General features: G+C 40.8%; 1 protein-coding gene across 2 annotated transcripts; it reads left to right on the top strand.

Annotated features, from left to right (window-relative positions):
• LOC116399041 (disheveled-associated activator of morphogenesis 1-like) lies at positions 1–27,246 on the top strand. 2 transcript variants are annotated; one of them, XM_031875871.1, is made up of 26 exons: positions 1–859; positions 6,563–6,779; positions 6,889–6,978; positions 9,023–9,094; positions 9,974–10,068; positions 10,187–10,406; positions 11,819–11,932; positions 12,270–12,380; positions 13,113–13,216; positions 13,367–13,433; positions 13,920–14,037; positions 14,127–14,265; positions 15,262–15,320; positions 15,903–16,090; positions 16,222–16,476; positions 17,960–18,067; positions 18,354–18,454; positions 18,631–18,715; positions 19,001–19,107; positions 21,009–21,097; positions 21,317–21,485; positions 23,306–23,413; positions 24,426–24,486; positions 24,626–24,760; positions 25,444–25,614; positions 25,845–27,246. In XM_031875871.1, the coding sequence occupies exons 2-26, from the start codon at positions 6,594–6,596 to the stop codon at positions 26,061–26,063; spliced, it is 3,171 nt and encodes a 1,056-aa protein (XP_031731731.1). In that variant the 5' UTR covers positions 1–859; positions 6,563–6,593; the 3' UTR covers positions 26,064–27,246. The 2 variants fall into 2 exon arrangements, with proteins under 2 accessions (XP_031731731.1, XP_031731732.1); XM_031875872.1 differs by having other exon boundaries at positions 18,357–18,454.

A 27,246-nucleotide genomic window follows, 5' to 3' on the forward strand; every position in this document is an offset into this window, starting at 1 on the left:
AAATATGTTGTCTCATTATGAGACATGATGAGACACTGCACAGATATTACCACAGACACTGTCCCACTTATCTCTCTCTCACACACACACACACACACACACACAACCAGCAGTGGGTGAGGTCTGGGCGTGACTGCCTCCACCAGGAATGCAGTAGTGTGTGTTTTGAATACTGTACAATCTCGCCCAGGCAGATCTGGCAGTTTCTCTGTTCATTCCATCTGACGGACAGACAGAGAGACTCTGATCAGCTCACATGAGCACACTGACGGGGTCAAAGGAGGAGGACGAACACAAGAGACAAGAGCAGGTGTTGTCTGGATAGATGAAACGACTGAAAGAGGATTTGTATTATTTTGGACACCTGCAGGGTTTCTGACTAACTTTTGAGGAACCGGCACTCTGTGACGTCTATGTTTGGTGGATTTTGTGTTTACACACTTTCTAATTTAACAAACTTTTTTTTTTTGATTAAGGTCTGTTTGTAAATTCAACTCTAGTTCTCCTCCAGCTCTACTGAAAGGCCCACAGGTGGATCTACATTTCAGATTTGTACCTCTGTTTATTTTTGGTTAAAATCCGCGTCTTTGGAGTCGAAGCTTCACTTCAGCATCGCCGTCTGACTTTCATTCTATTTCTCTGGATTATGTAGAGCATGTCAAATAATTTCTCAGAAGAAATTCAGTGTGTTCTTCAGCGAGAACCAGGTGTTTCAACGTTGGAATGACATTGGAGCTGGGCTGAAGGCAGAGTGAATGATCTCCGCCACAGATGTTCATCTGACGCCTGAGCGCTGCTACACACACTGCTGGAGCTCAACATGGCATCTCAGCACATCGCATAGGAGAGGATCAGAGAGGTAAGAGACCCAGGATGATCCGCACACTTTGTGTACAGCAGGGGTCAGGGGTTGCCAACCTTTCAAATGCAAAGCGTCATTTTTAAATGTTCTTGTTAATCAGTGTTTGACGTATCGACATTAGGGTTAACGGTTATAAGCAATATACAAGAAGGCTGCCGTCCTTATGAATACATCCACATCTGAGTTGAAATCATCAAAAAAAAAAAAAAATCAAACTAATGTAAATATCAAAGGCTGTGAAAGAGACTCGCAGATGAGAGTGAACGTCAACATTTCCAAAAATATTTCCAAAAAACTCACTGGCCAACTTATTGCTCGTGTGCCAATAGTTAAGAGCGCCATCTTGTGAGTAGTAGAGGTACTGTCAAAGGGTTGGATGTAAAAATACATTTTTGGTCATTTACAAGGTTAGTTACTTTTTACATCTAAATGTGCTCAAGAATAGACATTATAAAAAAACTAGTGCTGGGCAACGATTACGATTTTTAATCGCGATTAATCGCATGATTTTTTTGCGATTAATCGTGATTAATTGCATTGTTATGTGCAAAATTCAATAATGAATTCAAAAGTAGTGTATTGTGCACTTTTATTTTAAAAGTACTGCTATATGAACAAAAGTGCAATAACATTTGGTTTGCAAACACTTTAAACACATCAGGTTCTTGTTAACAGCAGTATTCCCTTTACACAGTAGCAGTTATAACACAGTTATAATGATTCTGATAATAGATATTCAGCCGGTGTTCACAACTTTATCTTCATGTGTGTAATAAATGCAATTTGAAATATACACCTTGAAAACTGCAAATGTTTTTTTCCTGTTTTTATGTTTGATAAATTCTCAGTTGCGATAACTAAATGATATGCTTGTTATACATATTACAAACAAAATAACTTTAAAAACTCTAAACAAAATAATTTAAATTAATCATTTATTTTTTGCTTTTTTGGTCAGACACATATGCAACGCTGATTACCGTAATATGTGTGGTATTTGTGCTCTTTTGATTGGATTTGTCCACCAATAAGAAAAATACAGAGAGCTTGAGGACCACAGAGCTGGTTAAAGATGAGCTCATCAGAAGACAGACGGCTTGTTAGCAGCCTCATCAACACAACAAGCTCTTATCAAACATTTACTGACTGAATCGTCCTTGAGGGAGACAGTGACTCCCCCACCAGCCGGAGGGACTGCTGTTCTGTCAAGGACACTGACCTCTGACCTCCGCGTAGTTAGAAAAAACACTTTCCCCATAGGGTTCGATGAAGTATCGATTAAACCCGGCGAACTCAGGGGTGATTGGTTCATCTGAGCGTCAGGGTGAATAATAACCCTGTCATCAATCTATACACGACATAACCATACACACATGTTGCTGATCGTTATTGGAGTCCTGCAGCAACCATTGGTGAGCTTGAACACATTCACGTAACTGAGGCAAGGATACTGACGGTGGACATTGTCAACTATTAAAAAGCATGCATGGACATCAGTTGCCCGAGTTCCAGTACTTTGATTGACGGGTGTATTTATTATTTGTGTGCCGGTCAGTGACTCAATCTGTCCAGCAATGATTGATGATGCAGAAAAAATACAGTATGTTCTTATGTTATGGGCCCCAGGGGACAGATCTTACTCACTGTGGGGATTCCTGACCTTTTCTCTATTAACAGTCACAGGCAAAACCTTTTAGTAATATCCAGTGGTGAAATGTAACTAAGTTCATCCACTCATATTCCTGTATTGAAGTAAACTTTTCAAGTACTTGTACTTGAGTATTTCCATTGATGCCACTTTATACTTCCTTTATATATTCAACTTACTAGCTTTTTTTCTGAGCTTTCAACCACAGCTCAGGACCAGCTGTTATCGTGAGGCCGAAGGTCACGTGATGACAAGTGAACACGCTTAAAGATAGGGTTGGTAATCTTCTTCAAAAACATTATTGATATGTTTGTTGAAATTGTCATTACTTCCCGACAACAATCAATAGATCAAATGATGTGACCAACAAAAACAAAGATCCGGTATCTGTGGCAGTCTCAGGACTGTAATAAGCTCGTCCAATCATTTCATTCGGCCTGTATGTAATGATTGGACGGGCTGCCTGCCTGCGGGTATTCTGGCCTTTCACTCATTGCTCAGCACCGGAGTCTTCCACAAGCTGCTAGCTTAACAGCTGTGAGTGCTAACATTAGCCATGTTTGTTGTTTACGTTGATCTTTTTGGGGGCGTGGCTTTGGAGGGAGGGCTGAAGGCTCTTAGTGTTGCCGACTTGGCGATTTTCTTGTCGCTATAGATTTATCAACCTTTAGAGCTAAACTTTCATTGGAAAAGAGATGTCAACACTGGGCTCAAGGACACGCCTTTAATGACAACCTAGAAAACTCCCTCTGCTAATGAAGACTGTAAAATGGCTGAAAGCTCCAGAAAATTAAAAAGTGAGTGGTTTCAAGATAATTTTGTCAGTTGTTAGTTATAATTACTGTTGCCCACACGTCAGCGTATCAGTAATAATAATGTGCAATACTTAAAGCTGCGCTAATCCTTATTTCATATTAGCATTGGATCAAATGTATTGTGAGAGGAGTTCCCCTCAGCTCATCAGAGCTTCAGAGCATCTTTCAGCTTGTGCAGCTCTGCAAATTTTGGTTTAGTCTCACTGCTCTCTTGCTATCAATCAGTTTTCACTTTAAAAAGTGAAAAGTAGCAGCACCAATCAGCAGACAGACACAGTTAGAGACACAAAGTGGAGAAATTTGCAGCGAAAGAGAGAGATATTTTCCCCCAGCGGCTGGTGGAAAACAAACCGACTAACTTGTATTCATCATGTGGATGCTAGCACAACCCTGAATGGATGTCACTGGTGCTTGATTGCTAACACAATAGCATGATCAACTATATATTGCCATAATATGTGGTGTGACTTGGGCTTGTTGTTGAGCATTGCATCCAAGTGGCCAACAAATACATGAATATAGGTTAGAGTAACATTTTGATTGTACAACTTTTACTTGTAATGGATGATTTTTTATTTTTTTAATGGTGTTGTCTGAATACTTATTCTATCACTGGGATATCAGTTACATGCATAGTGTCTTCTCAATTTAAACTTCCGTGTTCACAGGAAACATAGTTTCCTTTCCTTACATGCAGGCAGTGTCTTTTCAAAATAAACTTCTATCATAGGATTACCAGCAAGGCTGGCGATTCGAGGCTTGGCTGCTACGTGTGTCGAAGTGTCCCTGAGCAAGACACAGAACTCCTAACCGCTTCCCGGGCATTTCTCAGCAGCCCACTGCTCCCAATGGATATATATTGATATTTGATGTATATGTACCTAATGTATAATGACAACTATAATAAAGTTGAAGTATTTTAAGGTCAAACTCTTGTCTCTGAACAGGAATCGTCGTTGTAGCTAATTGTCGGCTAACCTAAGTAGCTGCATGTTCATTGGCGTGTGCTGGTTTGTTTACACGTGTGAGGTTGTGGGTCACTGTCAATTAACGCACACTTAAAAAATGTAAGATTCCCTGGAAAGTTTTAGATGACTTAGGTGAATGAATACAAAGATACGTCATGTCCTCAAACACAGGTTTAGCATTGTTGTACACAGACAGGATGTGGGGGATGCCATTCTTAGAAAGGCTTTCTCTGTTTTCTATATGTCTGAAACCGGCTTTCCTCTTGAAATTTGGAGAATGTTCTATAAAATGATACAAGACATCTAGAATATTTCTATTTGATAGAATGATGCATAAAACATGAATGCACAATACATGTGATACTGTCAAACTGTGGACGAAGATGATTTTAACAACTGTAAAGCTACGTTAGGGGGACAACAGGAAAACGTGGGTTGAAACCAGTGGAGAAATAAAATATTAGCATAATATTAAATGTTGAAATACAAGTTATTTTCATATTTCCTCCACGGTATGAGTTGGTTTCAGTGTTTTTTAAGTAATGCTACATCTCAGACTACCTAACCATTAGAGCTCTGTGTTACTGACGGGACTTAGCAGGGAACCATTTCCGGACTTTTTTTTGACAAGATATTTTTTATTCAAAAGCATTAAAAACTCCATACCTGAATCAAGTTAAGCATCACTTTTCACTGGGCGTGAATGTCCTCGATCAGTACGACATCTTCCTGCTGAGGGTGTGTCTCTGCGTGCCCCGTCTGGCAGGTCATCCTGCTTCACATAACTGCCCTGCCACTCCTACACCTCCTGTCAGCCCGGTCGCGCCTTGACATCGCAGCCAACTTTCACTTACTGACGGGGGGGTGCTGATCATTAATCAACATTCCCCATTTAAACCAGATTGGGATCAGTGACAAGAGCAGAGAGATCCAGCCACCTCATATCAAGGATGGATCTAGATAAGATGATGGTGAGGAAGGTTACTGACTAGCTACAAGTTCAATATGGTGTGTTGTGCGCTTATACCTGATCCAGGCTGGTTGATGAGTCATGGTTACTGCATTTAATCAGTCATAAAGGTGTGCTGTGCTTGGAAAGAGAATTGTTTCATTGTTATTTCAGTTGTGTAAGTTTGTACATCAAGGTCTTTGCGCATTTTCTTCAAAAAACATTTCAACATCTGTTGCAGAAATCAGCAACTCAATACTATCAGAATGATGTTGAAGAGTTAGCATTTGTTAAGGATTGTGTAACAAGTATTCTTTAGCTGCAGCAGGTCCACAAATTTCTCCACCCCCCTTTTGGTAGCCACAGTTTTCAACCCTAGCAGGCAGAAATTTGACTCTGCGGCCAAGTGTGTGGGTGCAAAGGTGTTTGTTTGTCTTCATACCAATTGGCAGAAAAGGGGGCGTGGCAGTGAGAGTGGCCGAAACAAAAAGGGGGCGCAGCACTTCTAAATGGGTTCGAGCACTAAGGCCAAACTCATGAAGCGTTTTTCTCGTAGACTCTTGTTGCAGGCATCATTGCACTCAGCAGGTTTTTTTCCTTTTTCATTGTGGGTTAGCCTTGCCCCTAATACTTAAGCCACGTATTCTTTCATAACTCATGAGTCATTTCTTGTAGACACTTGTGGGAAGTGTGCTTTTACACAAACTCCTGTAAAAACCTTCAGAATATAGCTAGGAATGAATCTGGAAAGTTTGGTGTGTGTAAGTGTTACTGAAGTGTTAATTTCTGTCTGAGGCTGAGAAAAAACGTCCTTTAAAGATATGTATCTTAAAATGAGATACATTTTGTAAGATACAACAGTATTTTTTAAACTAATAGATATCACCATGAAACTTCCCCAGTTGATTATGTACATCTAAACAATTTGTTTGTATTCCAAGTTTTCTCAAATTCTATGTTAAAATATACCAACAAGGCATTATCTAATGCTAACTTTTAGTGAATTTAGCAGAAGTCTACAGACACAAAGTAGCAAAATAAACACCTAAATGAATATATGAGATGCTTTCTTTCCAATAGTCTGAAAGAAGACATGTTATGGAAGCAAAATAGACCAAAAGTCTCAAAATGTACTATGTTTTTGCCTGTAATGTCATGGTAGAACATACATACAAATTAAATTACCAATTAACTTTAATGAAGTAAGTTGGTCTAGAAATGCAGTCTGTCCCCATGGTGGTGCTGAACACAAGCCCAAGTGCTGTGCAGCAGTAACCCCACTCTTTATCGTTTGATTCATCTTTTTGTTTCCCTCTTTAGTCAGCACTTCTGGTGAAGTCCCCGCTGTAACATGGTGTCCCGGGTGAAGCAGCCCGAGGGGCGTGGCCTGTCCTCTCTGTTTTCTTGCTGCTTCAAAGGAAGCGACCAACCAGAGATCACCCACTGCCACGACAACACCAAAACCATGGCTGTGCTGGAGCCCAACCTGCCCATGCCCCCCCTTCAAGACCTGGACTCCATGTTCACTGAGCTGGTGGTGAGTCAAAGTTCCTATTCTGAATGCATTCAAACATCCATATTTATTCAGCAGCTTTCTTCTTATGTTCATCATTCTCCCTCTCCATCCTTTCTGTATTCTGTCCCAGGATGAACTGGACCTTACAGAGGAGCACAGAGCTGCCATGTTTTCTTTGCCAGCAGAGAAGAAATGGCAGCTCTACTGCAGTAAGAAATTGGTAAGGAACTATAAATACAACAGCCAACTTACCTGTATCAATAGTTTATGTATCGTGAGCTCTATGGTAGCTGCTTTTCTTGGATTAGGATTACTACCGCTAAAGCCTTTGTTATACTCGCAAGCAGAGGATGCATTCCAGACATGCACAGTATCGCTACGCTACCACATGTAGCTTAGTGGCCACTCGGACACATCCAGACTAGTCTGTACAGTCACAAGAAATTGGCGGCACATGGACGACCCAGACGGCAAGCCCCGTTCTGCCGAGTGAAGTCAATATGGAAGTTTCTTAAAGCTCTAATATCCATCTTCTATGAGAAAATGACTCTACTTCTCTCTTGATTTATTACCTCAGTAAACATTGTAAACATGTGTTTATGGTCTCAATCTCTAGTTTCAACACTTCTTCAATACAGCATGATGTTCATTTAGTAAATTATGGTCCATTTAGAGTCAAATAGACCATAAAGCAGGGTATGCTTTAGGGCGGGCTTACTGTGATTGACAGGTCGCTGCCGCCACCAGAGCCGTATACGGCGTCTCTACGTCACTCATCGCATTCCAAATATGGTAACTTTCGTTGCAAAAAAGCCAAGCTGACAACGTCCGTACTTCAAAATGGCGACGGCGAAATCGTCGAACTCAAGGCTTCATAACAGCAGTTGTTGAAGAAATCATTAAGTCCAGTTCAGAAGTTGCTGTGGTGTTGTGAGTTTAATAAAGCATACCGGTATACTGGTGACCTCACAGAGCAGATCTGAGCCGGGGGTTCAATCAAGGGGTCGACACAGCAGGGGCCTGAAGTAGCTTCTAGGTGTCATTTGGTTAGGAATTCTGGCCCCAATGTGTATTATTCATCACAGTCCACAAACCAATGGGTGACGTCACGACGACTACGTCCGCTTCTAATATACAGTCCATGGGACGACCACACAGAGACTAGCGTTGACCCTCTGATGATGAAATTTATGCCACGTCCTTGCATACTCAAGGACAGGGAAAGTATAACTATAGCTTAAGAGTTCAGTATGCTTCAAACAAATACCATCATACAAGGTGTTGCCATTTGTGTCCAATGGACACACGTGAGGTAGAAATGAGAGTTGAGAGCAGTGATGAATCGAACAAATAGGGATAGAGTTCAGTTTCAGACGGTCCATCCAAGAAGACATTCGTGGTGTTGCTCTTGGTTGTTCAAAGGAGTTTGCCTGAAGAACGTCAGATTTTTGGGGTTCATAAAGTCAAAAAAATTGTCCCCCTCAAATCATTTAAGAAGTTGATCCAACAAATATTTAGTTTGAAGCATACTGAGGACAAAAATGTCCTGGCTACTAAATAACCACCTTAGTTTTAGTTAAATGAAAAAGGACCATAACACCTAGTGAGTAACTTACATATTCTTTCATTGCTCATTCCGTCATTCGGTCACTTACTCACAGAGTAACGACTGAATGTGTCCCCTCGGTGGCTGATAGATTCAAGAAGACACCAACGTACTGACCAATAGTGACGTGTCTTGAGTTACGGTTCATAGTAGACGAGAGATGCTAGCATCCTTAAACCTTTGTTCGTTTTTCTCACAAGACGTTATGGTCTCAGTAATTTACCACAGAGGTGAGGTATGTCTTGCCAAAGAGTACGTTTTGATCAATTAATGAAATATTAAGGCTTATGTCCTGGGAGCATTTTTGTAGTATTGACAGGTGTCTCCACCAATTCCCTCGAAGTTAACTGCATGGTCACTCTTCAGCTCCGCCAAGGCTTCCTGCCTTTCAACCTCAATGTTCTGGCTCCAGAAAACCCAAATCTAAACTTCAGAAACCTGCGCTGATGTCATGAATTCTCTACGACAGCCTACGGGTGGCTTTTTCATCATATGATGTTACCTTCACCACGACTGGAATCCATCCCCATCTTGTGTACATTTCAAAGCACGATTCTTAAAATTACAAAGTAGTAGGACGACACATAGATTTGTTGTCTAGTATAACTAAGTATATCCATGACCCTGACCTGTGTGTCTGTACATGTGTGTCTTGCAGGAGGCAGCGGAGAATAAAGGAGCAACCAGATGGCCAGAGTATTATATTGATCAGCTCAGGTCCATGGCTGCTGTGAGTAACTCTGCGTTTGTACTGACGGGATATTAAATTCCTGTTACGGTTTCTCTCTGTCACGTTGAAATTCTGACCCGTAGTTCTGTGGAACGCCTCTGCACCTCGTTTGATCAGGACCTGTAGCTCGCGATGGGAACATTTCATTTGTATTTTTCTCTCTGACTTTGTTTTGCCTACAATATTTACACTTTGCTACATGGTAATCAGATTTAAAAAAGGGGCAAATTGCACTTATCTGCTAAACTTTATGGATGTGTTTGAACTGTAATATTATTAGCACATTATCTTTTGTAGATCAGAACTTGAGACGGGTGGATAGTGGCTGCAAGTGATGCAAAATGCATGGCATTAGCCTCCGCGATCCGTTCTTTGTGAATTTGTCCATTTGTTTACATCCTGCTGCTCTAAGTTCATTGAAAGACAGACAGATTTATCTTTATTGCTAATTTTCTTTATAAAATGTGAAAATATTGATGAATTTTAAAGCCACTTTGAGTACATTTAAACATGTTTTTTTATGTTGTCTCCACCCCCTGTGTGTCAACAAGGACGCTGCAGATGACAATGTATACCAAACTTATTTCACCAGAATAATTTGATACATGGGGCCTTTAAGATGGGTTATTTTTCATTATAGATATTGTCATACATACAGTATATTGATATACTGTATATCTGCCTTTGAATAATAATGATAATTCAAATGCCATTGCAATTATTTGTAACTTAATATCAGCTAATATCACGGAGTGCACCGATCCTACACTACAAACCAGAAACATTTAATTCTAGGGGCCAAACTCGCTCCGTTATCGCCTCTGAGTGAGTATGTGACCTGTAGTCAGGCATTATTTAGTCCGACCCCTCTCTTCCCAGAGGAAGACTCTGCTGGGACCAGAGGATGAGGAAGAGCAGGGAAGACATAAAATCGTAGATGGTCTAAAGACAGCACTGAGGACACAGCCAATGAGGTACAACTACATGCACACTATTTTGAAATTTTGAGATTTCCCAAAGCTGCATTGCTTTCCCCTGTAGTGACCTAGAGAGTAACCTTCACCCTGTGCCATTCTGATCCATCCCCTCCAGGTTTGTGACTCGTTTCATTGACTTGGATGGCCTGTCTTGCATCCTGAATTTCCTCCAGTCAATGGACTATGAGACCACCAACTCTCAGGTCCACACCTCTCTGATTGGCTGCATCAAAGCTCTGATGAACAACTCGCAAGGCAGAGCTCATGTGCTGGGTCACTGTGAGAGCATTAATATCATCGCCCAAAGTCTCACTACCGAGAGCATCAAAACCAAGGTACACAGTGCATTCAATACCCCGTGATGACAAAGAAACACCTCGATTTTAGAATGATTTTAGTGGTCTACATACTTCTTAATTAGAAGAAGTTTGCACCAACCAGGACTGGTAAACCCAGCTGGTAAAATTAGCCATGTGTCACTGACCCGTCCATCCCTTTCCTCTTTGAGTCTTTGCAGTCCGGTTCCTGTTTCAGAGCTCAGAGTTCTCTTTTGAAGACGTAATACTGAAGTCAAACACAGAACATGACATTTTTTGCTAGAATATTTTAAAAAATAGACAAAAAAAATGATTATGTCCACAAGAAACGCTAAACAACTGCAGAAATCCAAAACCACCTCAAAGACAAAAACCACCTCAAAGACAAACAGATCCACAACAGGTCCACAAAAAGACCATCAAAAGACACAAAACCACCACAAAGAGAAGCAAAAAGACCACAAAGACACGTCAAATGACTACAGAGAGATGCAGAATTACCACAAAGACACATCAAAGTACCAAAAGAGACTTTGAATGACTACAAAGAGACACAATAAGACCACAAAGAGACGCAAAAAGACCATCAAGAGACACTAAATGACTACAAAGAGAGACTATACAACCACAAAGAGTCAAAAAAACTAAATATGTACAAAGTTGTGTAGTGTGTTTTGTAGGAGAAAATAATAAATGCAAAATAGACAAAATGATTTCTCCTTCACATGGATGTTTGCAAAACACAGACCCTGATGGTTGAAACATTACCTCATTCAATTTTTGGGAGCTTTCAGTTTTTCTTTTGCAGCCTGCCTATCTTTTGCATTGGTATGCTGCTGTTTTTGTTTCGTTCTGTTTTCAATGAATGGAGGGTCACATAAAAAGTCATCCCCAGGGCCTGAGGATGGGTGGCAGTAGCCCACTATGAAGCACATGACGGAAATCCAAAAAGAGACAATGAAACAACACAACACTGTTGAGGAAATGTAGCTGAAGAAACAAAGTCACTGAAACACAGGAATAAATACTGTATTTGGCCTGTTCTTCCAAGATGCACCTGGGCAGATGACAGTTAATCAGGTGGGCAAAGGAGGAGGAAACCCAAAAGTTTACCAAAAAGACCAGACAAACAGGCAGGTGTGCACTTCTCTGAGGATTACACTAGTCATGGCAACATGTCAGAAGAGACATGTGACCACTAATAAAGGTGACAAGGGAGCATGCTTCCAGTGGTCTTCTGGTTCTGTTGACCGTGGTCACATTTTTGCCCAGATCTGATGACAAGATCATAAAGTAATAATAATAATAATAATAATACATCGATTTTCTATAGCGCTTTTCAAGATACCCAAAGACGCTTTACAGGGCAAAGACAAACAGAACAAACAGAACACGGCCTTCTTTCTTCGCTCTTCTCCCTCTCCCTACAGGTTGCAGTGTTAGAGATCCTCGGCGCGGTGTGTTTGGTGCCAGGGGGCCACAAGAAAGTACTAGAAGCCATGCTGCACTACCAGAAATTTGCTTCGGAGAGAACTCGCTTTCAGGTCTGCTTCTGTCTCATCTGTGTGTGCTTCTCTTAGTCTTCTGCTAGAGACCACTGATATTCAAGAATTCAAGGATTCAAGGATCATTTATTGTCATTATGTAACACGGGGATGCACGACCAAATTCAGTTGTAGCCCATTTTTGCCACTCATATTCATATATCAGATTGGGACAGAAAGTAATCGGCATCATTTTATCTGAGTCCACAAGCAGCAAATCACATCAAATGTGTGTCAATTTCACATCACAATTTACAACATTTTCCAATTTTGTGGGCGTCAAAAGAAAGGAAGAATGTTTTATAATGGTGAAACATTTTTTGTCTTTTGTCTGCAGACCCTGCTGACAGACTTGGATAGATCCACAGGCCGCTACAGAGATGAAGTGAACCTGAAGACTGCCATCATGTCCTTCATCAATGCCGTGCTCAGCCAGGGAGCAGGAGAGGTGAAGAAGCATCTCTCCTTTGTTTGAAATATCGTCTGTGCATCGTGTCAAATGTCTTATAGGACTTGGGTTTGTGATGTAGCATGATCCCAAAAGATATACTACGTCTAGGTGCTCACACCTTGATTTTATTTTCAAAAGTTAATATGTAATGTGGCAACACAAAGGCAGTGTTACCCGTTCCTGCACAGGGGGATGCTTTCTTTAGCTTCCAGGTCCAAAAGATGATGCTCACTATGGGGGTCACACTGTACATTTAGTACCACTATAACTTAACTGCTAATTGGCATAGAAATCGCCTTCTCTAGTTTCTAGTAGCAGTCCAGTTGTTCTCTTCAGGTTGATTGACTTGTTGTTGGTCAAGTAATAGATCTAGAGACACACCTTTACATTTTGATTCTGAGGGACTGATGTTTTCTGCTGTTCTTAATGAAAGCTGAAATAATTACTGCTATCAGACACCAGTAAAGCTGCACTATAAGTACTGTATCTTTAAGTGATATCATGCTGGTATATATATTTGCCTTTGTGTTTGTTTGATACTCTGTCTGAACTCTATGTATAACTTTTCTACCTGTCTTATTTTTACATATTGTCAACCCAGAACATGAATACGATGATTACATTTTAGGATTACGGGATATGCTGATGACACTATTGTCTTCCTTCCTGCTGGGGAATAAACTCCACATGGCACGTCATGTGTGCGTGCATGTGTTTGCGTGTTTTCAGACCAGCCTGGAGTTCCGCATCCATTTGCGTTATGAGTTTCTGATGTTGGGCATTCAGCCGGTCATTGACAAACTGCGCTCCAATGACAACGCCACCCTGAACAGGTAGCTACGTCAGCTGCGCCAACAGGTGCTAGCATTTTCAAACCTCAATACTGTGCCATTGTACTAACAAACAGTGAGCAGGACGGGGAACATATTTGCACTTCGGCTTACATTGATTGAGTTCAGTTGTTTATTGTGTGTTGTTTCCAGACATCTGCACTTCTTTCAGATGTTGAGGAATGAAGATGAGCTTCATATGTCCAAACGGTTTGATGCTGTAAGTCCATTATTCTACCTGAAAGGTTTTCTATATATGAGATCCAAGATCTTTAAGGATGAAAAGAAAGATTCCTTTTTTTTTTTTTTTAAATATAATCACCATTAGTTCTGACACACCACAACTTAATGGAATTTAATGGAATCTTTGAAAACAAAATAACACATTAAAACATGCTGCATACTATTATTACTATTATAAGTTCTACAATTATACACTTTTTGAGAGTCGCTGTGAGCTTATTTGTGATTTAAAACATTTTTGTTTGTTTTACTCTTTTTTTTGTGTTTACTCTTGGCTTTTATTTCATTTCAATCTCTTTGTGTTTTAAATGTGTTCTGATTTATTGTTAAGCACTTTGTAACAGTGTTTTGAAAGGTGCTATATATACAAAGTTTATTATCATTATTATAATTAGGAAATTAATGCCATTAAAACATGAAAATCAGATGTGTAAAGCCTGCTGATGAATGTCTTCTGCCTCAGGTCCATATAGAAACTAAAAGTGGCAGCCAGATGTTTGAGCTGATCAAGAAGAGTCTGAACCACACTGAAGCTTACCCTCACCTCCTGTCTGCACTGCATCACTGTCTCATGATGCCATGTAAGGCTGGCTGTCTGCCTGCCATTCACTTCTTTACTTTTCATTTATTTAAATCTCCCTGAAATGACCCATGATCTGTCTGTCTGCAGTTAAGCAGAGCAGTACCACTCTTCATTACTGGGTGTTGTTGGATCGGATAGTTCAGCAGCTGGTTCTGCAGACGGACAAAGGGGAGGACCCCGATGTCGCTCCACTAGAGGACTTCAACGTCAAAAATATTGTACGCATGTAAGTTTCTGGGGTTTCTTACTTTGGGGAGCATTAGTGCAGCAAACTCTGCAGTTTTTTTAGTAACGATAACAGATGAGATTCAAACACTACCAGTGGAATAGTGCTCTCTAAGAGGAGAACATTCAGTTTATAACACGTTTCACATTCAAAAAACTTTGACAGGTTGCTCAGTAATCTGAATGGTAATCATTATAGCTCTAATAGTAATCCTACAAAATCTTAATGATTCCGAGAAATGCCTTGTTATATTTTAGAAACCCAACAGTGATTTGAATAATTAACCATAAACATACAGCAATCCACCTCTTGCTGATGATGTAGTGAAGTCAAATAAATACCTAAATAAAAACATTTGATTTGCAAAAACATCTTTGTTTTGTAATTTTGATCAAAAGAAGTGAGTAAGTACATCTAACGTATAATTGTGTCATGAAGCAACATGTTCTCACTCTCACTGTCTTTAAAAAACAAAACGTCCATTTTCACAGCAAAACACTTGCTTAGGTTAAAGGCAACAAAAGCACTTAGTTAGGTTTAGGAAAATAATTTAGATTTGGGTTTGAGTAAGTAAGATAAAGTGAAGTAGGACATAGTAATGTCATGTACTTTATAAAAGCTATGTAGGTAACGTTGCTTTACCCAATGTCAAGAAAAGGCAACGTTGACTTTTGGTTTCACACGGGACATGGACACTGGTCTCCTGGGTGATAGTAATAAGGAATGCTTTTGGACAAAACAACCGACTCTGACCTTCTAAGAAAATAAGTTAACAAATAGATTGTTTGCCTGTGACTATTTTTACATCATTAAACATATCAAGCCTAATTTCTATGGTGCTATATTTCTAAGTAATTAATGAAATACATTTTGATAGGTACATTTTAAGCCTATTATGTTGTGTGTAGTAGTGTGTAGTAGTAGTAGTAGTATAGATGCAAATCATGTTTGGAAAACTTCCTTCAGTTGTATGTGTGTGTGCGTGTGTGTCTATAGGCTTGTCAAGGAGAGCGAGGTCAAAGAATGGAAAGAACAAGCTGACAAAACGAGGAAAGGTAAACACTCACATTATACAATATACATTATATACATGTAGTAGAGAGGACTAGAACTCTGAATCCTGTTTACCGTACCACAGTGGAAATGGAGGACTTGGCCGGACAAGTCAGTTTGATTAAAATATTTCTCTTTCATAATTACTGCAGGCTACAAAAGAATAATCATGAACAATGCAATAATCTCTGTGTTGGTGTCACTTTACATTACAGCGCAGTAATAACATGGTAATAGTGCGGAAATCATTTGATAATAAAGAGGTAATAATTAAGTAATATCATGTAAGTAATAACCAGGTAGCTTGGTATTAACAAGGGTAATATCAAGACAATATAGATTGAAATTGATGTAACAGGGTAAGTGCTTAGTAAGTGTTTTGCTAATTTCACTATGTAATCAACAAAACCCACAAAGCCTGCAAAGTTGGCTCATCAAGGTCCCAGCACGTAATCATAACACTCGTGGTAAATAAGTCAAGATGCAGCACGAATGGCCAACACTTTGATCGACTCAACCGTAGTCGGCAGAATGAACAACCTCCCGCAAGTCACCTGTCTCTGTCTGTCCCACTTTCTCTCCAGAGCATCACAACTTGCAGCAGCGTTTTGAAAAGAAAGAGAGGGAGTGCGAGGCCAAGAACGAGGAGAAAGAGGACATGATGGCGATGCTGAACAAGCTGAAAGACAAGTTGGAGCGAGAGAGCACCGACCACAAGCAAGCTCGGCTGCAAGTGGGAGAACTGTCTGCTCGGCTGCAGCAGCTCAGCTCTGTATGTCCGCCAACACCACCAGATACAAATGTTACTGATCCTTTTCTCACAGTGTCCGTCAGATCCCGTCACCATAATGATAGTGTCTCGGTCATCAGTTCATAATGGATGCAATTCTGTTGTCTTGTTAGACGTCCAGTGTTCCAGGAGGACCTCCTGTGTCTTCCGGCGGTTTAGTCCCTCCCGGTCCCGTCCCGGCCAGTCCTTTTTCTTCTCCTCCTCCTCCTCCACCACCTCCTCCTCCAGGAGGCCTGCCAAGTTTTGGCATGGCTCCATTCGCCCCGCCTCCTCCACCCGGAGCTCCACTGGGAGCTGTCCAGAAGAAGAAGAATATTCCTCAGCCATCCAACCCTCTGAAGTCATTCAACTGGAGCAAACTGCCTGAGGTACACTTACAGTGTGGGACTAGTGTTCCTGCTGCTACACTTCCTACTGATACTGTCACTGCTGCTGTTATATTATACCACTACACAAACTGCATTTACTTGTGCAGTACAACATGTTCTCACCCCCATCTCTCGAATGCCCCACTTGGTCAGTGGCCCTACATTTTTTGGTCGGTTTCGGAGTTTTACTTCGTTTTTAGGTTCATTACGCAACAAAAGTACTTGGTTGGGTTTAGTAAAAGACTGTGGTCTGAGTTAAAATAAGTATGTTTGTTACATAAAATGCATTTTGTTAAATAACTGGCGTTATTTAACAACGTAAGTTACATAACACAGTTATGGTCAAATAAGTCCACATCGACTCGAACGCCAGTCTCGTGGATGTGTTTACATTACAGTCAGTTGAAAGCCTGGTGCATCTCATACAGATGTTAAGGCTGCCTCGGTTACGACTGATACTGGTGTATCTTCTTCCTCTGTACTATAGAGCTCCATTACGACACGTCAGTGAGCCACACTGTTGCACTGGGTGACACGTTCCTTCATTACCATGAACACACACACTAGTTTGTTTTGACTCAATCCCATATACATCGTCCTGCTGCCTCAAATACTCACTAGAGCACCAAATATGGATTAATCCACCGCTGAAAATAGTCCCCAACAAAAGACACTATTCCCCCCTGTTTTTAATAATGTTTGATAAAAACTACAGTGACCAGCTGTTTGAGGAACCTTTCTAAACTAGACGAGGTGGAAACCTACTGACTGGCTGCACCGTGTATGTTACACAGCCATTGGTAAGAGTATAACATGAATTCCTGGATATGAAATCTGCAGCTGTCTGTAGTGGTCCCAGTAATATTTGTTCTTAAAGTGTCCTGAAGTAGAATATCACATGATGTCTTTAAAGGAATACTTCACCTACAAAATGAGCATTTGTATATGAGTTACTCAACCTGTGTTACCTTGAATTCTTGAAGAAACCGTTTCTAGCTGAACGGAGAAACTAAAACCAGAGAAAGGTCTTGATGAGTTGAAATATATTGTATAATCCAAGTCTCATTTATCCGTTTGTGTGCTCACTACTTCCCAAATGCGTGCATTTTTGCTTTAACTTTATTATCTTTAACATTTTTTACTGGCACAGAAGAGTAGTGCGTCTGTGTCAGCGTTGGTGCCTGCTTTGCTTCAGTTCAGCCCAAAATGAAAGTGTTATATACAGTATTTGTGAGTGTCTTCAGAGGGAACCAATGGGCTTGGAGCTCAGGGCCATAGAGGGAAGTCACACTGTATTTTCGTTTGTTGGATTTATTGACAGTAAGAAACATCTAGAATAACATCCGATGCTTTAATCAGCGAATGACGAACAACAGCTGACGGTGTTCTTTTGGAGTAAACAGCTTAAATCTCTGGAAGAAGAAGTTATTTGAACCCTGAATAAATGTTTTGTTGACGAACACACACATATTGTTTGTTTCAGAACAAGACAGAAGGAACCATATGGAAAGAGATCGATGACATCAAGGTGTTTAATGTTCTGGATCTAGAGGAGCTGCAGAGGACCTTCTCAGCTTACCAGAAACCACAGGTATCTAACACCGACTCTGCATAACATCTGTGTCATACCGTCAGCAGCACTGTCGTTTTATACTATGTTCATTGTGTCACAGACACTTCTCGTGCTCAGTCGAATGAACTAATGAAGAGGTCATGTCTTTTATTTTTGTAGATTTTGTTGCTCTGTTTATGTTTTGAAACAGTTATCTTAAGATACTAGTATACATGAATGAATTGTCAAGTTCCCAGTCTTATTACAGATTATATTATATATTGTACAGCATTTGGTTGCATTCTATCATTTTTCTGTGTATCAGCAGAAGGATGCTGAGGATGAGCAGGCTGTTGTGAAGAAAGTCAAGGAGCTGTCAGTGATCGATGGTCGCCGAGCACAGAACTGTAACATTCTGCTCTCACGGTCAGTGTGTAGCCTAGAATGATTATCCTCCATCCTTCAAAGTTGAACAAACTCCTCTCTGATACAGCCTCAATACAAACATGTGCATGTTATGCCCGTGTAACGCATTGCTTTAGGGATTCATTTGAATTCAAAACCCCTGTATAAGAAAAGTAACGTGAATGTTCGTGTCGCAGTCTGAGGCTGACCAATGAGGAGATCCGCCGTGCCGTCCTGACCATGGACGAACAGGAGGACTTACCTAGAGACATGCTGGAGCAGGTGCCAAACATACACTCAAAGTAACACAATATACATATATTGATATTGTTATATAAAACTACATGTACCGTGATTTCAGCAACGCATTTTCGGATAATATTGAACAAGCCACTGTGATGCGTGTTTCTAATGGAAGAAAATTGTATTTATTTAGGACTCATGGGTGTCTGATAAATACATACATAAAGAACTTATCAAATGCATTACACATTTGTGTGTGTGTGTGTGCGTGTGTGCGTGCGTGCGTGTGTGTGTGTGTGTGTGTGTGTGTGTGTGTGTTTGAAGCTTCTGAAGTTTGTTCCTGAGAAGAGCGACATGGAGCTGTTGGGAGAACACAAGCACGAGCTGGAACGTATGGCCAAAGCAGACCGCTTCCTGTATGACATGAGCAGGTACACACACACACAGACACACACACACACACACATGCATAAGCAGCAACCCAGCCTGTATATGTCTTCCAGCAGAGACTGCCTGAAAAAAATGCACTCTGTCCTCGAGTGTGTCCGTTAGGAACAGCTGTACCTATAACTATAACTATAACTAGTTCTGTTCGAGCATGACCCGACCGTAGAGCGGGTCCAGAGCTGTTTGTCATAGCAGCACTGACCAAAGGTCACGGTGTCATTATTAGGAGCGGGATGTAATTTCGCAAAAATCACCCTAGCTTCAATCGGGTTGGGTTCACTGCAAGTCTTTTTAAAAATATGTGCACTCATTCGCCTCTTTTATTTTCAGTTGAGCAGGAACGCTTCACGTTATAACCAATGAGCGACTGTTGTGCATAATTTGAATACCGACATTTGTCTATTGCCGCATTAATTGGGCTCTGGTTGGGTTCAGAATGTATTATTTACAATAACAGAAACACACAAAAACACATTCAAGTTTCTACTCCACTATCTACTACCGACCGAACCTGAATTAGCACAATAATCACAAAAGCGCCGCTCTTTGTGGTTGAGCGCGACGGACAGATGTGGAACCTCCAGCAGTGTTTGTGGGGGCCCCTCGGCTGAGGCTGCTCTGTTTCTTGACGAAGAGCATTCGTCAGCTTTAGACAGCTCTTTCCTTTACTCAAGCTCGGCCCAGGAAAGTGTGAGATTTTCTGGCCTCCTCAAGTTGGACTATCTGCTCGTTCAGCACAGCAGCACTGTGGAGGCAGCTGAGCTAGCTAAGGTGTGAGGCAGCTAACTTGTCTCAGGACCACTACGTCGACGCCGTCGTAACCTTTGTCCCTGTTCGGAGCTGGTATTGTCTGAGCTGTAGCTCCGTCATTCTCACGCTCCTTGTTGTGCTTTCAAACCATCACATAGCACGAAACTATTTCCTCACCATCAGCAGCCTCGTCTTCATTTCCAGACCCTACAGTGCATCGCGTTACCGTGACAGTGAGCTCATATAAACTCTTTTCAAAATTGTGGCTGTGATATTCACAGTAACAGTGAGACAACAGCGCCACCATGAGGCCTAACAATTATTGACATCGTTGAAAGCACAACATTGTTACAATTGGAGGAGTTTCATTGAATGAAATTAAGGAATCAGAGGAGAGTGTAATATAGTGCCAGGTTGCAAATGACCAGAGAAGGAACTTTATGCATTTAAAGTGCGTAACATTTAGGAGGATCTATAGGCAGAAATGGAATGTAATATTAATAAGTATGTTTTCTTTCGTATAAAACCTGGAAATAACAATCGTTTTGTTTTTATTTGCTTAAAATGAGCCGTTTATTTCTACATACGGAGCCGGTCCTCTTCACGAAGCTGACTGCCATGTTTATACGGTAGCCTAGAATGGACAAAACCCACAGGTATTGACTTTCTGACCGTGGTTGGGAAACACAGGGTGGGAACACCCTTGTTTTGGTCTCCAGGGCTGAAAAACCCAAACATGGGAAACCTCTGTTGGTGGGCTTGAGGAGCTGCAGTCCTCATTTCTCCACAAACGGTAACTTCCACTGTACATTTACTTGAAAATCCTATCTCTCCAGGGACATTCGCGTTTTCACGTCTGCCACTGCACGTTCTCCTATACGCACTTGGCACACTCAAATAGTTTCAACTGCGATCTGTAACATCACAGCTAGGCCTCCAAATCCTACACACTGTCTCTTAAAGGGTTTACCTAAAAAACAAAGTCTACGTAGGATCTGCAAAGACCTTTGATGCGTAGTTGTGCGTTTCATCACATAGGAATTTACATAGTGATATATAAGCTATATAGTTCCCCCTCCTCCTGCTAACAGCTACCAGTGACAATGTTTTGCTGTCTCATGTGTGTCCTCCCCAGCATCAACCACTATCAACAGAGACTCCACTCTCTCTACTTCAAGAAGAAGTTTGCTGAAAGAGTGGCCGACATCAAACCTAAAATCAAAGGTAGGCTACTTCCAAAGAGTGTTTATGTTCATTTGAATCTGCGTGTCACTAATATGTGTCTTTAAATTCTGTTTTGTAAGATGTTTTTTTTAAGATATCAGATATTCCATTATAGATTTTAAATGTACATGGACATATATATACTGTATATATATATATATATATATATATATATATATATATATATATGACATTGCCTCTTCGTCTCTGGGGTCTCAGCTCTGAGTCTGGCGTCCAGGGAGGTGGTACAGAGCGGGACGCTGCGGCAGCTCCTGGAGGTGGTCCTGGCCTTCGGGAACTACATGAACAAAGGACAACGGGGGAACGCCTACGGATTTAAAGTGTCCAGCCTCAACAAGATAGCTGACACCAAGTCCAGCATTGACAAGTACAGTTCACAGCAGGGCTTTGTACATCACAGCAGGAGGAAATAATACAGGAACCTAGTGTTGTTCATAATCTGCTTATAACACTGTATAATCATAAATATAAGTGCTCATAAATATCCATAGTATTTAATAACACCAATCACAACCCATTATGAAGCATTTTATAATGACTTTAAGATCAAGTATCATAATACTTCATAGTTGCTGGTCACTCACTGACACAGGGATTATATCAGTGGGGGCATTTTATACCTGGGCCTTCTGTGCTGTCCTACTACAGTTGAACAGCTACGGTGCAGATAGATGAATCCGTGCGTGACGGGACGCTGCATCATTAACGGACAATGCATAGTCAAATCAACGTAATTAACACAATAACAACAAAGTCATAAGAACCAGTCACATATATTCATATGACAACAAAGCATGACACATCAATCCAGCAAACCTGCAGCGGATCCACACATTCCACCACACAAGAGCACGAGCCATCAAATATTATTCATAAAAACGTGACTGCAGTTTGTCATTTACCGAATTCTTTGTTGACAAAGAGTTTAATCCCAGTACATCGTTCAGGTTCCAGTAAGAAGTCATGGACGCCAGTGACAGTCGAGCCTCCCCAGTTGTATCTCGCCGGTCTATGGCAGCCGGTTCGCAGCGGGGCCGGGATCCCACCTCCGCGGACCGTGCGAGCGTGTTCGTTGATCTGTAGATCCACTCGGGTTTCTCCAAAAGTTTTCAAAAGCACCGTAGTGCCCTGCCGTTCTATGGCGTCCTCAGGTTAGCGTAGTGTAGCTCCAAACACCAAGATGCTCAGATGAATGAAACACATCAATGAAACACATTCCCAGCCATAAAATGTGCGACGCTGTCAGCCAGACAGCTGTGCAATGAGAAAATAAGCTAATGGGAAAAAAAATTCTAATACATGTAGTGTATTTATGAAAAATTATTAAATTATAAAATAGCTATAACTTTGTGATTCTGTTTAGGCCAGCAGAGAAGGCTTAGCTGGCCCTGACGGCCCACCACTGGATTATATGTATTATAATTCTCATAGTTGTCATACATCAGAATATTTTTATAATGCATTATAAGCACAGTTATAATGTGTTATAATGTGATTATTCTAAGTGGCTGGTGGGTGCTTTAAACCAAGTAATGAAATTCCTGATGTATGGGATAATATGATACATTACAAGCTGGTTATAAATCACTGTAATTCGTCATTATTTACTTTAAGAAAATTCTAAATAAAATTCTAAATAAAAATCAAGAACAAAACATGAAACGGAAAAATGTTCAACAGGTCATGCCAATTTGACCCCCCTGAATGATGAACATTTACATTTCACTAACGAAATTATAGACCACACCTGAAAGAACTCTACCTGTATAATTACACCATACTATAAGCAGATCATATGCATTATAAGTATGTTTATAATGCATTATAGACATGGGCTTGCAAACAAAGTCAGTGAGTGACCAGCAATTATGAAGTAGTATGATACTTGACTTTATGAGTCATTATCAAGTGCTTTACAATGTTTATTAAAGCCTTATGCATGTTTATGAGGGATTATAACTATAATCATACAGTGCTATAAGCTGATCAAAACACATTATGTTTATATTACATTATCAACATCGGCGTCATAGAAAGCGTCGCCATGATTGTTCATTTTATCTGTGTTTTTTCTACAATGACGAGTCAAATGTCTGCTGTGGAGAAAGGTCTATTTGTAAGTTTGCTTTGAAAAGTTGTGATAAACGATTGACTGCTGAATGTACAGTATGTGTTGTGTGTTTGTAGAAACGTCACTCTGCTCCACTACATGATCACTGTACTGGAAAAGAAGTACCCGAAGGTGGCAGCTTTCAGTGAAGAGCTGCAAAATGTGCCAGAGGCTGCCAAAGTCAAGTAAGAACGAGCGGGAACACTCGTATTGTCGAAGTAATATATGCGGAATCAAGTCTATTGGAGTAAAATTTAAAGGGCCAGTGTGCAGTATCTTGGGGGATCTATGAACAGAAATGGAATGTAATATTCATAGCTATGTTGTCATTCTATCACCTGAAGCTAAGAATGGTTGTGTTTTTGTGAGTCTGACACTGCTGTGTTTCTACAGTAGCCCAGAATGGACAAACTAAACCCTGGCTCTAGAGAGCCTTTCATGTTTTTACGTTACCTAAAGGCCACCATAGTTCTCCGACACACTTGTAAAATGTGAGCTACAGAGTTTAAAACCATGGTTAACCAGCGGCCATCTGACTTCTGTTGCCCCTATACTGGAGTTATTAAGGTAAGCATGGCCTTTGAGCGAGGTGAACAGCGTTACCACAGTCTTGGAAAAGGAGGTGTGGTGTATTGACGAGGCAGACGCACATGTAGTGTTAGTTACTTTATTCGGCCATGGAAAACTCTTAAGTCTGTACTGTGCATGTGCGCTACAGTTACTATGAAAGGACCGTGTTCACTGAGGTCCAAAAAGCATTTGTACTCATTTCAACCATATAACTTAATGTGATCAATATACCACAGGAGGTGTGAGCGGAGGGGTGTTCAGTTGGTTGCAATCTGCAAACCTCACCGCTAGAAGCCACCAAATCGTACGCACTGTCCCTTTAAATATATTGTCAGCATGGTTTAGTCATATATATGAAATCAGTTGCGGGCTTCTGAACCATCTCGCCTTTTAAACTAAGTATACAAGCTCTGTGCAGCAACACTGGGATGGTACCAAACCTGGCAACCTCACTGTGACAACAAGACTTGTTGAACTGTTGACACCCCAAGAAATATTTCCGACTACACCTAGAAGCAAAAAGTCCAAAAAAATTTTTAAATGTTAATTTCATTATATGCAGCTGTCACGTTACTCATTATCTCCATCCTCCCATGTGTCCCTCCGCCTCTTGCACTTTCTCTCCAGTATGACAGAGTTGGAGAAGGACATCGGCAGTCTGAGATCTGGCCTAAAGAGTGTTGAGGCGGTGAGTGAGCTCAGAGTGATTTACAATCTGTTCTTTGCCTATATGTTTAATCGCCCCAATGGTCTGTAAATCTATAGAAGCAATGCATGGATAATATTCAAACATGTGATTATCAGTCCGTGTGTTCGTTCATCTCCAGGAGCTGCAGTACCAGCGGGGTCAGTCCCCTCAGGGTCCTGTGGATAAGTTTGTCCCCGTGGTCAGTCAGTTCGTCACCGTGGCCTCCTTCAGCTTCTCGGAGGTGGAGGAGTCGCTCAGCGAGGCCAAAGAAGTGGTGAGTAAAACAGATCGTTGTTATTCACATTCATTTTGTCCCGTTTTCGGCCTCCGCTTTCAATGACTTTGAACATCGTCGTAATACTGAAGGAATTCTGCACACCAGGTTTGTGTTTTATTAATTCATTATCCAATAATTATCACACACCGAGTCCAATGCATGTTATTTTATTTGTTGCAATGCAAGACAAAACTAAATAAAGTACGTCGGTCCCAAACAGGGCTAATGAATGAATGGCATTAGCAAGAAGCTATCATAAAGCTGCCTAGAGGACAATCACTACCGTCTAATCTTTCCTACGTCTTTTGTTTTGGAACCATGCAATATTCAAAGTTGTTCTGTGATCTCCTGCCACAATCTGTCTTTTAAATCTTGCGTTACTTTGTTTATCGTGCTTTGTGCTGGGAAACGAAACCCAGTAAATCAGCTCATCAGATGCCGTTTTGGATGATGAGGTTTTCATTTACGGTGGCTGTGAGTGGTCAAACAATTTTGACAGATGCAAAAAAGCCTGTTCCAAAAACTTTAATCCCGGACAGAAGTTTCGGAGTCGTTGTGTAAACGTGATTGACACAACGGAGGAAACACGAACTTGGTGTATAATGGCCTGAAGCAGATTCAGACAGGAGTGCAGCAACTGACCAAATGATCACCTTCCACCATCATGTCTTCTGTCAAAGTTTGTAAAGGCACTGAGACACTTTGGAGAAGACTCGTCCAACCTGCAGCCAGATACCTTCTTTGGGATCTTCGACACTTTCCTCGCAGCTTTCTCAGAGGCCGAACAGGACAACGAAAGGATGGCCCGACGCAAGGAAGAGGAGGAGAAGAGGACACTCATGGAGACACAGGTTAGAAGACATTGTCAGAGAGAGATGTCGTGAGTTTTGATAGGATGCTAAATGTATTTGAATTGTCCTTTACCAGGTGTCAAACATAGTGGTTAGATAATTAAAAAGTCACTGACATTGCCTACCCACTTTCCCTGTGTCCATATACTGATGATCACCTCAGTCATAGATCAACGTACAGTATGTCCATCTGTCCTCTCCTGTCCTGACCTCTCTCTCCTCTCGTCCAGCTGAAGAGAGACAGGGAGCAGAAGGCGAAGAAGGCCAAAGCAAACGAGGAAGAGGGGGGCGGTGAGTTTGATGACTTGGTGTCCGCTCTGCGCTCCGGAGAGGTGTTCGAAATGGACATGTCCAAAATGAACCGTAGAAAACAGCGGAGACATAACTTGTTTGACGGCGGCCGGGAGAGACCCGTGACAGAACTGAACCAGCAGGAGGACTCGGTGTGACCTCTGAATGTATGGTGTCGCTGCCGACAACAGCAGACACTTAAGCTGTCTGAAACTACAATTACACTCTGTGACGATGTATCTGATGTCCAGTAATGAATGTATCTGAATGTATGGACCTGAAGCAAAAAGTAACAAAAAGACACATGTTCTCAGATCGAATATGTGAGTCATTATAGTACGATAATTATATCCTTGTATATTTGCTCAAGTTTGCACAACTCTGGTTTGTGAATTCCATTAGAATTGTTAACTTAAGAAAATCCGTCAGTTCATCCTCTAAAACATTCACTGATCAATGTAATATTCATACTAAATTTTGAAAATGGATGATTTAGTAACTGTCAACAATAAAGTTCTGACAGTTTCCTTTCTGTAAAGTGTTACTCCGTCCATTTTTTTTAATGCCAGTTTGTAAATATCTACAATTATATCATGTAATAGTTGCATTTATAAAGTTGATGTATTCATTGTTAATATTTACAATTAATTCGAACAAAACTATTTTGGGTGGATTGCATTCCTTTAAAATGGATAATGATGATTGTTCTTCTCTGACCAAGGATCAGTATTATCACTTGATACGGGTAGATATACAATAGTAAATGTAATATGGGTGAAATGATGAAGTGTTTATATTAGAAGAATTAGAGGAATTAGGACAGGTGATGGATGGGTAAAGCAAACACAGGAGACCACTGTTGGTGTGCAACCAAAAGTAAATGTTGAGTTTTTGCTTGTTATGTAATGTTGTAACGTTACGTAAGGAAGTCCACTTAAGGCAGTTGTTATCTGTTTACGCTTCTTAGCTTTTTACGATACGATGTGCGGGTACGTTGTTGTGTCATTGCGTTACGATTTGAACACAAACCATGCTCTTTTTTCAAACCTTAGCCAAGTAGTTTTGTTGGCTAAATCTATAGAATTGTTTCCCAATTGTTTAACCATGTCTGCAAGCATGATACGAGGCTGATATGAAACGTATTTATGAAACGTGTTCAGAAAGCGAATAAGCAATAACTGGCCAGCGTGTTGGGTCATAATCCACTGGGACAGGGGAAGACTGAAGGACCATGATAGCGATCAACCTTCATTTATTAAGGTGTTGCAAAGTTTTTTTTAACAAGAAATGCATGCATATATGTCAAATTAAAATTCAAACAATTGCAATCAATTGCATTGA

Source organism: Anarrhichthys ocellatus, unplaced genomic scaffold (genome assembly GCF_004355925.1).
Source record: "Anarrhichthys ocellatus isolate YVR2014 unplaced genomic scaffold, GSC_Weel_1.0 scaffold98, whole genome shotgun sequence".
In the NCBI taxonomy this organism is placed as follows: domain Eukaryota; kingdom Metazoa; phylum Chordata; class Actinopteri; order Perciformes; family Anarhichadidae; genus Anarrhichthys; species Anarrhichthys ocellatus.

What these genes read in the sequence shown, in the direction of transcription:
- LOC116399041 (XM_031875871.1), top strand. Translation starts at nt 6,594, where the DNA reads ATGGTGTCCCGGGTGAAGCAGCCCGAGGGGCGTGGCCTGTCCTCTCTG. An exon ending in AGCTCAGGTCCATGGCTGCT is followed by an intron (nt 9,095 to 9,973) that starts GTGAGTAACTCT and finishes CTCTCTTCCCAG; the next exon opens with AGGAAGACTCTGCTGGGACC. An exon ending in TCACTGTCTCATGATGCCAT is followed by an intron (nt 14,038 to 14,126) that starts GTAAGGCTGGCT and finishes GTCTGTCTGCAG; the next exon opens with TTAAGCAGAGCAGTACCACT.